This window comes from Cucurbita moschata, unplaced genomic scaffold (genome assembly GCF_002738365.1).
Source record: "Cucurbita moschata cultivar Rifu unplaced genomic scaffold, Cmos_1.0 Cmo_Scf00037, whole genome shotgun sequence".
Lineage (NCBI taxonomy): Eukaryota > Viridiplantae > Streptophyta > Magnoliopsida > Cucurbitales > Cucurbitaceae > Cucurbita > Cucurbita moschata.
Window position 1 is genome coordinate 1,421,570 of NW_019268553.1, and position 13,727 is coordinate 1,435,296.

Consider the following 13,727-nt stretch of genomic DNA (forward strand, 5'->3'; position numbering starts at 1 on the left):
AAAAAAAAAAAAAAAAAAAAAAAAAAAAGAATTTGCCAGCTTTAAAAGATTTTCAATTTTCAATTCTATGCATTCATTCAATTTAAATTTGTGCAATGCCTATTTATGTTGAAATTAATAAAATTTGAAAAAATATAGTAAAAATTGCCATGTATTTTTTTAGTTTACCACCTAATTTAATGAAATAAAAAATTTATGGTAAAAATTTATTGATAAGAACTATTTTCTCCCTTTTTATTTATTATATTAAATTTGCTACCTTTTATATGGTCTAAATTATATAAAATATTCCAAATGGATATAGTTTAATTGCTACCTTTTATTTGGAATATATTTTTTTTACAATTAATTTGGTTTTAATTTTATCTCTAAGATTTTGAAGAAAATGGAAGGTAAAATTAATTGTATTATATGGTATAATTAATTTGATTTAAGCACAAAATATTTTAAATGTTTTACTTTACCTCAATATTTTAATTTGTTTTAAAATAGCCCTTTAACAGCAACTTCCATTGTAGTACCTCAGAAAAGTTAAGAGAGGTAAAATAAAACTTTCAGTTAAACTACAGTATTTTTACCATTAATCTCAGTTAAAAGAGTGAGGTAAAATTGAAACTTTTCAAATAGAGAAAACTGAAACGGAATTGTGAAGAAGGGCGTATTGTATGGTATAACTAATTTGATTTAAGCACAACATGTTTGGTGTTTTAGATAATTAACACGACACATTGGTTGTTACCAGGTTTTCTAGTATACTCGGTGATAGTTTTGGTTCTAGTTGCTGTTCTGATTGTTCGATATGTGCCAAAATATGGACAGACCCACATGGTTGTTTATGTTGGAATTTGTTCTTTAATGGGTTCTCTTACGGTTGGTTCACCATCTCACTAAGCTTCATTTCATACATGTTAATCATTTTCAGTACTTTCTCCATGTCTTCAATTAGTTTGGAATTTAATTTGTAGGTTATGAGCGTTAAAGCAGTGGGAATTGCACTTAAGCTGACATTCTCCGGGATGAATCAGTTTAAGTACTTTGAGACGTGGTTTTTTACCATCGTTGTGATAGGAGGTAGCATTTTGCAGGTGAACTACTTAAACAAGGTAAATACTTGTTTTGTTTCATTATTGATTTATTCCCCTCCTGTTTTTATTGATCTTTTTAAAAAACAGTTTAAGAGCACTGTAAGATTTTAATTGAAAGAGAGATTTAAAAAAAAAAAAAAAAAATTTAGAGAAAAGTATAAAAATTTTAAAATAACTCGTTGATAATTTTACAAAAAGTACACAAATTTTGAAAAATATTTTTTAATGAAAAACACTTTTTTATTCAAAATCTTAGAAAGCATTTCTGTTGGTATTTCATAAAGAAAATACTTTTTTTTTTTAATTTCAAAAAATAATTAAATGCTTGAACGCAAAGTACTTTATGTTTTTTTTCCTTTCAGTTTTTAGAACTTTTAGAGTACTTTTCGTTGTTCTTTATTTCTTAAAAAAAACATTTTAAGTGAAAATGAGCACAGCAGTAAGTATTTTTTAGGAAGCTTAAAATTTGAAAAATAACTCTCGGTTATTTGATAAAAAACTATACAAAATTTTAAAAATATTTACTTAAAATAAATTTGATTCAAAATCTTAGAAAGCATTTCTGTTAGTATGTATATTCATATTGTTTATATGTAATAAAATGAAGATATTAAATATTCTGATGGTAGTGGAATACCATTGATATTCATTCTGCAGGCTCTGGACACCTTTAACACTGCTGTAGTCTCCCCAGTTTACTATGTGATGTTCACATCACTCACCATTCTTGCCAGTATGATTATGTTTAAGGTAATTTATACCCATTTATTCTTCCCCTAAAATCTGATCATTTAGACTTATAATCACCATCACCATTTCTCACTGATGCCTATGTGTGTCGTTTTTAAAACTGTTTTATTTCCTCAAATTATATATATATATATAATAAAATGCAATGCAAAACTTGGTCAAAAGTCATGTTTAGAAATGGTTTTTAAAAAAGTTAAATCAATTTTTTTTTACTTTCAAGATCCATGCAGATTCAAAATCAATTTTAATTACATAACAATCACATTTAAAAGTATAAATTAAAAGAATATTCTGAAGTGATTTTGAATGACAAGAAATTTTAACAATTTCAAAATTACTTCCAAACATCCTTGAAAGTATAATGCTTAAACTATTCTTTTTATACCCGTAGATGAGTTTTGTTTGTGTTTTGTGTCAAAGTTTTATGTTGGCCCGGACAAGTCTTTAGATATGGTACATAGGTACATACTGGATGAGTTTTGTTTAGGTTATTGTTGAATTTTTAATTATTTAAAAATCTGAGTTATTCGGGCCATTGAGTACTATGAGGAAATATTTGTAGCACCAAGATATGTTATAGGTCGTTTTTCCTAATTTAATTTCCCTTCTTTGTGGTGTGGTTGTATTATTACCTACAGGAATGGGATTCACAAAGTGCATCACAAATAGCTACCGAACTATGTGGTTTTGTTACCATTCTTTCGGGAACTTTTCTGCTGCATAAAACCAGGGATATGGGTAATACGTCCTCCTCCGAAGTCTCAGCTGTTGCTAGGTCGCCGAAACAACGACATAATACCAACAACACAAATTCTGACTAGCACACAGCAGCCATTGTAAACAATAAGTTAAAAGCAGCAGAGCATCACAGGCCCAATCTTTTCCCACCATCCATCCATATACCCCCCCCCCACAAGTATGTCTTTGTTTAGAATTGCAAGTTCTCTCTCAGAGCTCATCATCCAGGAAAATATCATTGGTAGGGGGCAATTTTTTGGATGGAAGATTCTTGTTATTTTGTTGCACCGAGCCAAACCAAGTGGCAGGCACACTAGCAAATGGAGTTCTCAAGAGACTGCTTCTCACGTTTCATCTTGTGAGGTACAAATTTAAATACTAGTTTTAAAAAAGAGAAGAACAGAAAATATATATTACAGATTGTATTAAACAAGGTAAGGTACTCAATAGAAGTTACCAGGCTAACATTTGAGGATACATTTCAAATTTCTGTAGACATCCTTGGTTTGGGTTTTTGGGTTTGGGATTGGGGTTGGGATTGGGTTGGGATTTGGGTTTGGGGTTGGATTTTGGTTAGGGTTAGGGTTTGGATTTGGATTTTGGTTTGGGTTTGGGTTTGGATTTGGATTTGGGAAGGTTCTATATCAATCTTGTTCTCTCAGTCTCCAACATTTAGATTTGGTTTTGATTATTCAACAATTGTAATTGTTTCAGAAGTGAGTAATTTGAGTATTGTTGATACAAGTCAAATTGGCAACTGAATCCTTCGTTATTATCAAAAGCCACATCCATTCACTTCTATTGGCTACTTTACCTAATTCTTCTTATACGTTGCTAACAACTTGAGAGATTTACTTGAGAGGTTTATAGAATTTTTCTAAGTTCCCAGCTTCAGATGCCTAATATTTAGAATTAACTCGATCTAGGTCATCACAAATTCTAATATTTAAAATGAAAATTCAAATTTTAACTCGATCTAGGTCATCACCACACTATTCCATGTCCCACTTTCAATCAAAATTTTACAATATTTCTACTTCATTAGTTTTAAAGCATTTATAAAAGGTTAGGTAATATTACAACTTTAGGAATTAAGGACTTTTTATTTTTATTTTTATGATTTAGCCTAAAATTAACCACTTGTCGCCTCCCCAAGTCCTCTATAAACTACTGGGATGGGCTTTGGATATCCCAATTATACTAAAATAAACAAAACAACAATGTTTTAAGCCTATACACACAAAAGGCAAATAACAATAATAATAATAGCAATCAATAATCGAGCTAAAATTTTCGGCATGAAAAATCATCAGCAGCAATATCACGTTATACAAGTAGAGGAGGTAGAATTGAGAAACCTGAATTGCATGATGAACCGAAGTTCTTAATCGTCAAAGACCGCCGTCAGCTTCGAGTTCTAAATGCATTTGCTCCTTCAATATTTTTTCAACAGCGTCTGCAAAGCTTGATAGATTTTGGCGAATACGTGCGTCCAAGGAATTTGCCATTTTCTGAAGGGTGCAAACATAATCGGAATGTGAATATGCACGTAATACCCTAATGATAACCATAGAAAATAAAAATAAAAAAGTAAAAATAATTTGATTTACCAAAGCCCTTTTTAGGTATCAAAGAGAGGCAAAGACAATGAACAAAAACTAAAAAGATCCATCTTTACCTCCACCTTGCAAACGAGGCTTAAGGAAGCACCTTTTGTATAATGGTCTGAGCTCTTGAGTGATACAAGTTTCAGTGGAGAATCGGCTAGTGGCCAGCCTTGAGACACCTTAATAAACGCATCAATCCCTCCAATCATACAACATACTATCGTTTCGTCTTGATCTATGTAATCAAAGGAATGACTGCATCAAGATAAGCATTTCAGTCCCAACAACAACTAAAATATAGAATTACATTACTTTACTCTCAAATACGATGATGAAGTAAGGCAATAATGATGATTAGTGGCTGCTGATAGTCTTACCAAGAAGTCGTACATAGCCATGCAAAGGCTGTTAAGCGGTTGTATAGGAAGGAGGACTGAAAGCAACCTATCCCAGCCTAGGAGCCTAGGAAACCCTATCTACCAAGAATCCAATGGTAGCCAAAAGTGACTCGAAAGGAGAAGGTATGATCCCCAGGTGAAAGAACTTTCTATACATATCTAACTGGATGGCCAAGAACAAGGGAAGGAGAAAAGAGTGGGGAAAGCGAAAGACACTGTACCGACTGAAAGGTACATAGTGCATTCCCGATCCCGCGTCATTTTCGAAAATGGGAAATATGGGCTGGGAAATTCTTGTATGGAAATAGAGAGTACTCCACACACACACACAAAAAAAAAAAAAAAAAAAAAAAAAAAAAAAAAAAAAAAAAAAAAAAAAAAAAACCTATCCTATACATTACTTCTAACTATACAAAAGATCTGAAAATTTTACGGGTCTCACCTTGATTTGTTTGCACTCTTCACAACAAATCGCCTAAGAGTACACAAAACAATTCTATCTTGTACTTTTTTCACAAACCATTCCAATGAATTGCTGCTCAGTCAAAAGCAAAATGAACGGGTCAGATAAATTGCATTCTGTTCAATAAGTAAAAAGTCTGGAAAATTTATGATCAAATCATTACAATTACATATAAATAGAGGTGATGTCACTATTATATGATATTTATCCAACTTTTTTTAGTTACATATTATTATCCCTCATGTCATTGCAATTCAACTCAAACAGTTTCATCTATGATTCCAGCAAACCAATATAATTGGTGAAAGTTGTACAACGCCAGTTAATAAAGCAGGTAGATCAAATTAACATCTAACAAGAATATGTAAACGAATAAGCTACAAGTATGTAACATTGTCAGTGCTATACTACTGTAAAATAAAAGACCAACCTCTCAATTATTCTTGAGTACAGTGGAGTATACATGAATCTTATAGAAAACAAACCTGACTGACTTTGAAGCATTGATGATATCGTGCAAGTGGACATCACCAGGAAAGATCTGTGAAATTATTAATGAATTAAGCTCCTTCAACAGAATTTACATTGATGGGAGAGAGAGAGAGGTGCCAACAGATGGAATTACTTGGATTTTAAACTCTAATAAGAACTTGACCGTGATAACCGTGGATACAATTAGTTACGATACATAACCAATTAAAGGGATACCTCAGCATTCTTTAGCTCCATTGTTCCTTCCAAAACTTCTATTAGCAACTCGTGATTCAATTCTGATGGCTCGATCATTCCTTCAAGTCTCTGTAAGCTTGAAAAATCTTCCAAGTTTGGAATATGTGTACGTAATGACAATCTAATGAAATTATCAGCAACACCAATGACCTTCAGACCTCCAATTGTGTCCTCAACCTGTTCAACAACATCCAAACTAGAGGGAGAGAGTTATGAGGAGGGAGGGAGAGAGAAGTCATTACTAGATTGATAGCACTTAGTGGGCTATAATTCATAAGGATTATAACTTGATTACTGTTAGTTTTGTGTTGATTGTGTCAGATTTGTGCACGTGAATTTTTATTGTGTAGAACAAAAACAAGTAGAGAAAGTGAAGGTTTTAAGAGATATTTAGAGAAAAATCAGCCTGTGTGCAAGAAGAAGACCATACAAAGGCGGCAAGAGAATGGTGCCTAGGTGGTTGTTACAGAATCGTGGGGCTCTGCAGAACAAAGAAAAGGCAAGAAAAGAGCACTACAAGAAGGCGCAGTGATGCTACAGCACAACACCATGTCAATTCCCTTATGAGGTCATGGCACTCCAAAATTTTAATTTCTGCCTAAATCGAGGGCAGCGCCATGGCAACTCCCTATAGGATCGTGGCATAATCATAATCCCTTTTATAAAACGAAGGTTTCATGCTCCGAGGGAAGGAGGATTCAACAAAGAGAAAGTTTTCAGATTTATGATATTTCAAACCTGAGGGCAAGGTGACAAAGCTGAGGGTGGAGAAAAGAGATTTTTGAGGATCAGATGAACAATTGGATCGGGAGAAGTGGTTTAAAGTCATAACTATGTTGCATAACTGAAGAGGTTTGAAGGTCGGGAGATTTGGATACAAAAATTAAAACCTCAAAACACATATTACCTTTTAAATATCTCATCTACTTCCTGCAAAGATTTCAGAATTCTTTTATTCTTCTCAATATGACTATCAAGTTCCAAAACCTGGAAGAAGCATAAAGAGTTTCGAAGAAAAGAACCACTTCAGAATTAGTCAAACCACATATAGTTTTCATTGAGCTACAATACCATGATTGAAACAGTAAATGGAACCATGGCCTTAATTAAGCTCATTAGATCGACTGCTCCCTAGAAACGTGCTTATAATTGATCAAAATTGAATAAAAAGAACATGTGACAATAAAAACAAAGTTAGAAGTAATAAGGTAATAGAAAAGACCTCAAAAGCATTGCGTTCACGGTCAACTATCACGTTCATTTGGTCTTCACCATTCATAGAGCAGAAATTAAATGTTTCCTTCTCAGGATCCTACAAGATTGTAATAAGGAGAAAATGGTGACAGACGTTCTCACTAGGGACGAACTTTTATTAGGCCTATAAACAAGCTATGTTAATCATACGCCAAAAATAATAGAGAAAATCAAATTGAAAATAAGGAAAAAGTGAACTTAATCATTGCAAAAAAAAAAAAAAAAAAAAAAAAAAATCAAACATTAGTAGTAATGTCTCGAAACAGCTTGGCAGAATATCTAATCCAATATATTGTACAGTTTATTTTCTTTAAATAACGTAAGGAGCAAGAGCCTACATAATATGAGTTCGTCTAAAAATTTCAGATATTACACTTCCTCGAGCTTCATATATCTTGTTTTTGCCCTAATTTCTCATTCGTCCAATTACTGAAATGAATACAAGTCACAAACACCTTCCATAGTTGGATTTAATTCTTTTCAACATTTAGGTCAGGCAACTTTTAAAGAAAATTTAAGTTAAATCATTGTCTTCCTCCGCTCATCCTAGTCTAGTAACTGTTGGTGTCGTACAAATTATTTTGCAATGGAGACTAACCTGTGATGTAAAACGATCTAACGACACGTCTAATAATTCGAGATTCACCTCTAATTTATTAGAACCTGTGATCGGAAGCAAAAGAAGGACGTCAATACAAATAGGAGGCTAAAAAGTATAAATCAAAACATAAACGAAGAGATTGCCTTCTATATTGGTTCTCTTAAGAACCTCTATCTCATTGGAGATTTGGCTGCTTTCAGCTTCCACCGCAACGAGTTCCTCTTTCATGTGTTCCACATATGCATCTAGAGAGAGATTTAAAAAGTTGTGAAGGAAAAAAAACATTGGAGAAATCGATCAAAACGCAGGAAAGGAAACATAAATCAGATCTAGTAGCAGTTACTAAAATGAAGGAAAAATCATCTAACAGAACGGAGGACGAAATTGTGAAATGCACACACATAAATGCATTCAAACCATAGTAAATTCATAAGTAAGCTTAACAGAATTACCTAAATCATCAATCCCCAAGAAACTATCAACGTTAGAGCATTCTGACAGAACCTGCTGTAGTCTGCTCTGCACATTTCAAAGAATAAGAGCCACGAGTTTTTCTTTCAACACGAGAGAGAAAAAGTAAGGGATGTAGAAAAGTAAAATAATCGGCAATAGAAAACCTCGAGATGGAGAGCGCATTCCTTCAGTAACTTTTCAGAACCTAATGAATCCGTGCTATAAGCTTCATCTTCCGCCAAAGATCTCTGCAACTCTTCTAGCTCTCTGATGCGACTTCAGTTTAAGTAAAAATGACGTCGGATTATACATTGCTACACGTAATTAGTGCACACAGAAACAAGACAGAGAGAAACCTGCGAACTGCTTGGAGATCGAGGCTTGAAGACACAGACGGTGTAGCTTCCATCGATTCCGGCATTATTTTCTTCATCGACAGCCGGAATTCGCACAGAACCGAGAGAGATTCCTCGCGTTATTCCCCTGTGCGAAACTCAAAACGAGAGAGAAGTGGAGAGAATTTTTTGTATCCCCGTGGCGAGCGCTTGAATAATGGGGGGCTTTGGATGCAAGATTTTGCCCGCGTAATTGAGAAGCGGAAGGAGTTTTAAAAATATATAGTAAAAATTTCAATTTTTACCTCTAAATTATTGACTTAAATCAATTTTCACCGCGTAATTTAGATAATTTTTTACCATTTTCACTAGATAAAAACTTTAGTACATATAATATTTCATTTTAATAAACTCAATTATTTTGTTAAATTAAAATATGTACAATACTATATAATATATAAAATAATAACACAATTTTTGAACCATTGATTTAATTTTTAAATTTATATATTTTAAAACGTGAAATAAAATTTTATTTTTATTGAATCGGTTGTACACTAAATCAACTAGGTGCATCTTTAGTGTTTAATTCCACTTAAAGATAATATCACAAAAACACTCATTTTCACGAAACTAGGTGCATCTTTAATATTTAATTCCACCTAAAGATCGTTTAAAATATCACAAAAACACTCCTTTTCACGAAAGGGGAAAGAATAAACTCTTCGACCATTGAAGAGCACTCTCTAAACCGAGCCAAACTCAAGTTATATGCCTCAAAGAAACTTCACGACACTGATTACACACGCTCAAGTTAAACGTCTCAAAGAAACTTCTCGACACTGATGTAACACACTCAAAGATCATAAAAGATGATCAAAATCCTCGACTAGTCTCCGACCCAAAAGAAAAAAAGAAAATAAAAAACGGGATCCGATATAATTAGCATTTCTTGTTAATTTGGTTGAGAAAGAAAGAGAAAAGCAGAATTGAGTAGAGGCAAAGGCACCTGGTTTGAGATTCGTACCGCCATGGATAAACAAGGAAGAAGAAAGACATTCATAAAGGCCTTGTTCAGGCTGAGGAACACAACATAAGAGAACACAAAACATATGCTTAGAGTAAGAAGAGAGAAAGGCATTGTAAGGCAAAGAAGAGGGCCAAATCATTCATTCACCCCTTTCTAATCAATGAACTATTTAAACTCAAATACAAGTAGAGAGTACAACTCATCAAACAGGTTTTTGTTTTTTGTTTTTAGTTTCATTCCATACAGAAAGAAGAAATCAAGAAATCTATATTTGTTAATGCAACTGTGTGCAAGTACAAATCTAGTCGTCGTTGTCGTCGTCAGAAAAAGAATACATAATACACAGAAGCAATATTCTTGTGTTGTGTTCATTTTTTTTTTTTTTAACTCGAAAAAGGAAGGTAAATCCGAATAATATCTCGTTTTCTAAGCTTACGCCGACATATGGGACATTTGTGTTGAGTTGCAATGGCTATTTCAATGCAATTCCTGCAGAAAATGTGCCCGCATTTTGTCGTCGTTTCTTCGACCAATGGTTCTATGCAGATCGCACACCGCAACTTCCGATCTGCAGGTGTGATGCTACTATTTAGTGCAGGTGCAGAAGGAATAACAATGTCAGTTTTTACCTGCAATAAGGAGATAACAGTTCAATTTCAAGTTCTACTAAACAAGGATGGGAAAATGATGTTAATCAGTGATTTAACATCATAGATCTACTTCAGATATTGGCATCATTACGCATTGAACCTCAAATATTTTGTGGTTTTGAAGTTGGTTAAGACTTCGCTCAAATCATTGCCCAAGTTTTGTGCCAACTGAAACTTGGATCATTGCACAAGATGAAGCAAATTTTTAACAGATTGGTTGAGATGTTTGCACGGAAGAAAAGCATCTAAAAGATATTCCAAATTCACAAGGGATTAACCGAAGGATTTGAACTTTATGGATCAAAACTTGAATCAAGGTTTTCCTAGAGATTTTAGGAAAGTTCTTTTTCCTTTTTTTCCCATTTGGGTTATACTTCTGTGTAGAAGAAAGGAACAAATAAATCTTCAGTAAACAGCCACATTATTTAATAACAGAAATCAATAATGCAACTTTCATCGAATGAAGCCTGAATTTTTCAAAACACTTTATATTCAGTTTCAATATACACAGATGAACAGGCAACTCCAAGTTTTTGCAGGTGAAAATAACCACTAAATTAGTATTACCTTAGTGGCCCTACTACTGGTTTCACAGCTTAAGCGGAGGTCCAAGTTGTGAGTTGTTTGTTGTTCCTGTATGGATACACTATTCCTATTCGTACGGGGCGACCAAATTGTAAAGGGGGGCCAACTTGATACATCTGCGAAATAGTTGAAAACAGGTTAAATAAGAACACATAAGCAGCTTGGCAACAGAGTAATAAATGATAATAAATGTGTTAATTCATTTCACTGTTTTTCCCCTTATGAATATAACCAGGTTTCATTGAGATAAATGAAAGAAAGAATATAAAGAGACACAAAAAAGGAGGCGAACTACAAAAAAGGCCTTCAATCAAAAGAACGGTAATTTCTCGGTTAACTGCAATCAAAATAATTTTCAAAGTTCGGGCAGGAATGTGTTCGTTAAATTATCGGCAATTGGATGCAAATGAAGTTGGACAAACTGATCGGCAATGAAAAGAGGAACAAGTTTTGAACATATGATTATTAGTAGAAATACAAAGTCTTGAATCCATCTTGAGGAAGCTTACAGGCGACCAGAAAAGCTCATAAAAACTTTAAACAACAGCCTGCATGCTAAGAACTAGGGATTTGATTTCATAAGATTTTCTCTTACCTAACGAAATATAATTCAAATATGCATTATACTGATTTCTATTCAACCAGTCTTGTGGATCCAGATATAGAAGATTCAAAGTACATAAGAAAAATCCAAGAATGTGAATATATTGAACATTCTAAAAGAACATCTTGAGTGTACCTTATAAAATACCGGGAAATGGTAATGTAGCCATACTATCTGAGAGAAATAACCAACTATTGAAATATATATCAAGAAGTTTAAGAATTGGAAAGAAAAGGAAATAAACCTGTGAGAGCACTATAAACTTCTGTGCTGCCATTACGTCTGACGACTACACCATAGCTACTCTCAAAGTGGTTTCTTCGAAAATTCTTCCTGGCCTAAAAAAATTGGCACCATCTTAAATTCCTCATGTGGCCTAGTTAGACATATAATCATAATAATTTACCAAAAATACTGCATACTTCAGCAAATTTCCGAGGGGAGATTATAGCAATGTCCTCATCAACTGCGTCCGTAGCTTGTTCTCGGTGATGATTATTATACTGTGCCACTTCGTCGTGAGGGCCAGTTGGGTCAATGCACTCATCCGGGGGTGGACAATTTAAGTCAATGTCCAATCTTGTTCTTCTCTCAACAACTCTTGCTCTCCGTTCATGTAGATCATTTGTACTTTGAATGCTCATTCCGACAGCCCTTTGTGTATTTCAGACCTGAAAAAGTAGAATCATCCACAGAAATGAAGAAGTAATTCAGATCTAAATAATTACGAGGTTGAATCATCCATAATGCAATTCACTAGAAGTCTACATTGAATTGAACAAATGAGTTAAACGTTAAAAAAACGAAACAAAAAACACAGACCTCTCTTCCTTTGCGCATCATTGATCAAGAACAAAATCGAGAGGACGAAAAGGCCAGTGAAATGGAATATTGATAGGATACCCAATTGAAAATCTGTTTAATTTTTTTTAACGACAGTGCGTATCAAAATTAACCTGTTTAGTGGTTATAAATGAAAATCTGTTTAATTTATACACAGTTCGGAGAACCGTGACGAAGTTTAAAATATGAAACCGATGATTCCGATTTTTGAATTTCTATTATTCAAACTTAATCTTATATAAACTATTTATACTTGTATAAACCATCTAAATCGACCATTTATATCAAGGATTGTTTTCTCCAATCATGGCCCTTGAAACTGTGATTTAAGAATAAAGGCCCAAATGAACTAAAAATAAAATAAAAATGACAATAAAACCCCAAATGAACATCAAAAAATAAAAATAATAAAACCCCTAATTTAGCTAATATATTGTTGAGATTTAAGCCCTAACCAGACCCCAAAAAACACATTTAAAACCCTAGAGAAATCGAACCGTCAGTACAAGCAATTCAAAGCATCATCTTCTCGAATCTGAAACAGACGTGCTAAAACCTTCAACTGACTTTGTTCAAGAGTTCGGAACTAGGCCGAATAACGGAAAAAGGCAAGAATCGAAAACACAGAACGAAGCACAAACACATTAAAACCTAGCAGAAATACCAGAAACAAACAAGAAACAAAAAGATAGGCAACAAATCAGAGAAAAAAAACATGATTGGAGCAATATAACAGTAGTATGAACAAAATAGTAACGGAGATGGTACCTGGAGGAGAAGTGAACGGCGGACTGCGGCTGGAGCAGGCCGATCGAAAGAGGAAACCCAAGAAACTTGGCGAGACGAAGCGGAAGATGAAGAAATGGGGAAAAGAAAGGGAGAAAGGGGAAGGGAAAGAGGGAGCGGCAATCGATATAAAAGCAATCTTGGCTTCCATTCCATATATGTAGAGGTGTTTTCTTTGAAAAACTTTACATCCTTACCGATCCTCCTTTCCTCGAAATTATTCTTTATTTGCCATCTTCGTTGCTCTTTGTCCTCTTCGGCGCTTCCCTTATTCCTCCCCGCCCCTCTCCGCCGTGGGCTCTCGCCAGGCCCATTAAGTTTTCCGGCCCATAATTAAGCCGGAATGGGATTCATTACGCCGTTTTTATTTCATATTATTATTTTTTTTTAACGATTAAATACATGTTTTTTTTTTAAAATAATTTTGAGGATTAAAAATCCTTGTAATATTTTTAATTTATAATGCTCTTGCTAATGGATTAAAATATATCGTCTACCGTCTACTGAAATCGAGCTCCGTCAATTTGAGGATTATTTTTCTATTACCGTAACCGACCTCCTTAGGAGCCAAACATTTAAGGTCAGGTTCTAGGGAACCAAAGCTCAACTGTCCAAGTTAATTATTAGATTATCGGTCCTGACCTTGTTTATGAAGAATGGATGTCAGTGGATCGATTAGGGACGTTCTCGGGTGGTTATAGAGATCTATGACAACTATTAGGACATTCTTAAAGGGTTATATAGATATATGACAACTATTTATTATATCGAGACACGTGTGAAGAAAAACGGTTGAAAATGAGTGAATACTTCACT

General features: G+C 33.9%; 3 protein-coding genes across 6 annotated transcripts in view; 1 reads left to right on the forward strand and 2 right to left on the reverse strand.

Moving 5' to 3' along the window:
• The window catches only part of LOC111432107 (probable magnesium transporter NIPA2), a 6,652-nt gene extending 3,524 nt beyond the window's left edge, over positions 1 to 3,128 (forward strand). The window contains exons 6-9 of the mRNA XM_023068908.1: positions 743 to 870; positions 966 to 1,103; positions 1,743 to 1,835; positions 2,474 to 3,128. Coding sequence (XP_022924676.1) covers positions 743 to 870; positions 966 to 1,103; positions 1,743 to 1,835; positions 2,474 to 2,656 — 542 coding nt within the window. The 3' untranslated portion in view covers positions 2,657 to 3,128. The remainder of the gene's footprint in view (positions 1 to 742; positions 871 to 965; positions 1,104 to 1,742; positions 1,836 to 2,473) is intronic.
• Positions 3,129 to 3,652: 524 nt separating this feature from the next.
• On the reverse strand, positions 3,653 to 8,721 carry LOC111432106. Of its 3 annotated transcripts, none has more exons than XM_023068905.1 (12): positions 8,435 to 8,721; positions 8,243 to 8,345; positions 8,078 to 8,144; positions 7,769 to 7,882; positions 7,623 to 7,687; positions 6,993 to 7,082; positions 6,678 to 6,757; positions 5,750 to 5,966; positions 5,527 to 5,582; positions 5,021 to 5,113; positions 4,252 to 4,435; positions 3,653 to 4,084 (listed from the first exon to the last, which is right to left on the reverse strand). In XM_023068905.1, exons 1-12 carry the CDS (start codon positions 8,509 to 8,511, stop codon positions 3,965 to 3,967), a joined length of 1,266 nt encoding a protein of 421 aa, XP_022924673.1. In that variant the 5' UTR covers positions 8,512 to 8,721; the 3' UTR covers positions 3,653 to 3,964. The 3 variants fall into 3 exon arrangements, with proteins under 3 accessions (XP_022924673.1, XP_022924672.1, XP_022924674.1); XM_023068904.1 differs by having other exon boundaries at positions 3,655 to 4,084; positions 8,243 to 8,354; positions 8,435 to 8,719; XM_023068906.1 differs by having other exon boundaries at positions 3,656 to 4,084; positions 7,769 to 7,870; positions 8,243 to 8,354; positions 8,435 to 8,718.
• Positions 8,722 to 9,691: 970 nt separating this feature from the next.
• Positions 9,692 to 13,150, reverse strand: LOC111432108 (E3 ubiquitin-protein ligase complex slx8-rfp subunit slx8-like). Of its 2 annotated transcripts, XR_002708612.1 has the most exons (6): positions 12,894 to 13,150; positions 11,705 to 11,953; positions 11,527 to 11,620; positions 11,418 to 11,456; positions 10,661 to 10,794; positions 9,692 to 10,072 (listed from the first exon to the last, which is right to left on the reverse strand). XR_002708612.1 is itself a non-coding variant. In XM_023068909.1 (5 exons), exons 2-5 carry the CDS (start codon positions 11,924 to 11,926, stop codon positions 9,827 to 9,829), a joined length of 696 nt encoding a protein of 231 aa, XP_022924677.1. In that variant the 5' UTR covers positions 11,927 to 11,953; positions 12,894 to 13,146; the 3' UTR covers positions 9,692 to 9,826. The 2 variants fall into 2 exon arrangements, 1 of the variants encoding a protein (XP_022924677.1); XM_023068909.1 differs by lacking the exon at positions 11,418 to 11,456 and having other exon boundaries at positions 12,894 to 13,146.
• Between the last annotated feature and the right edge of the window lie 577 nt (positions 13,151 to 13,727).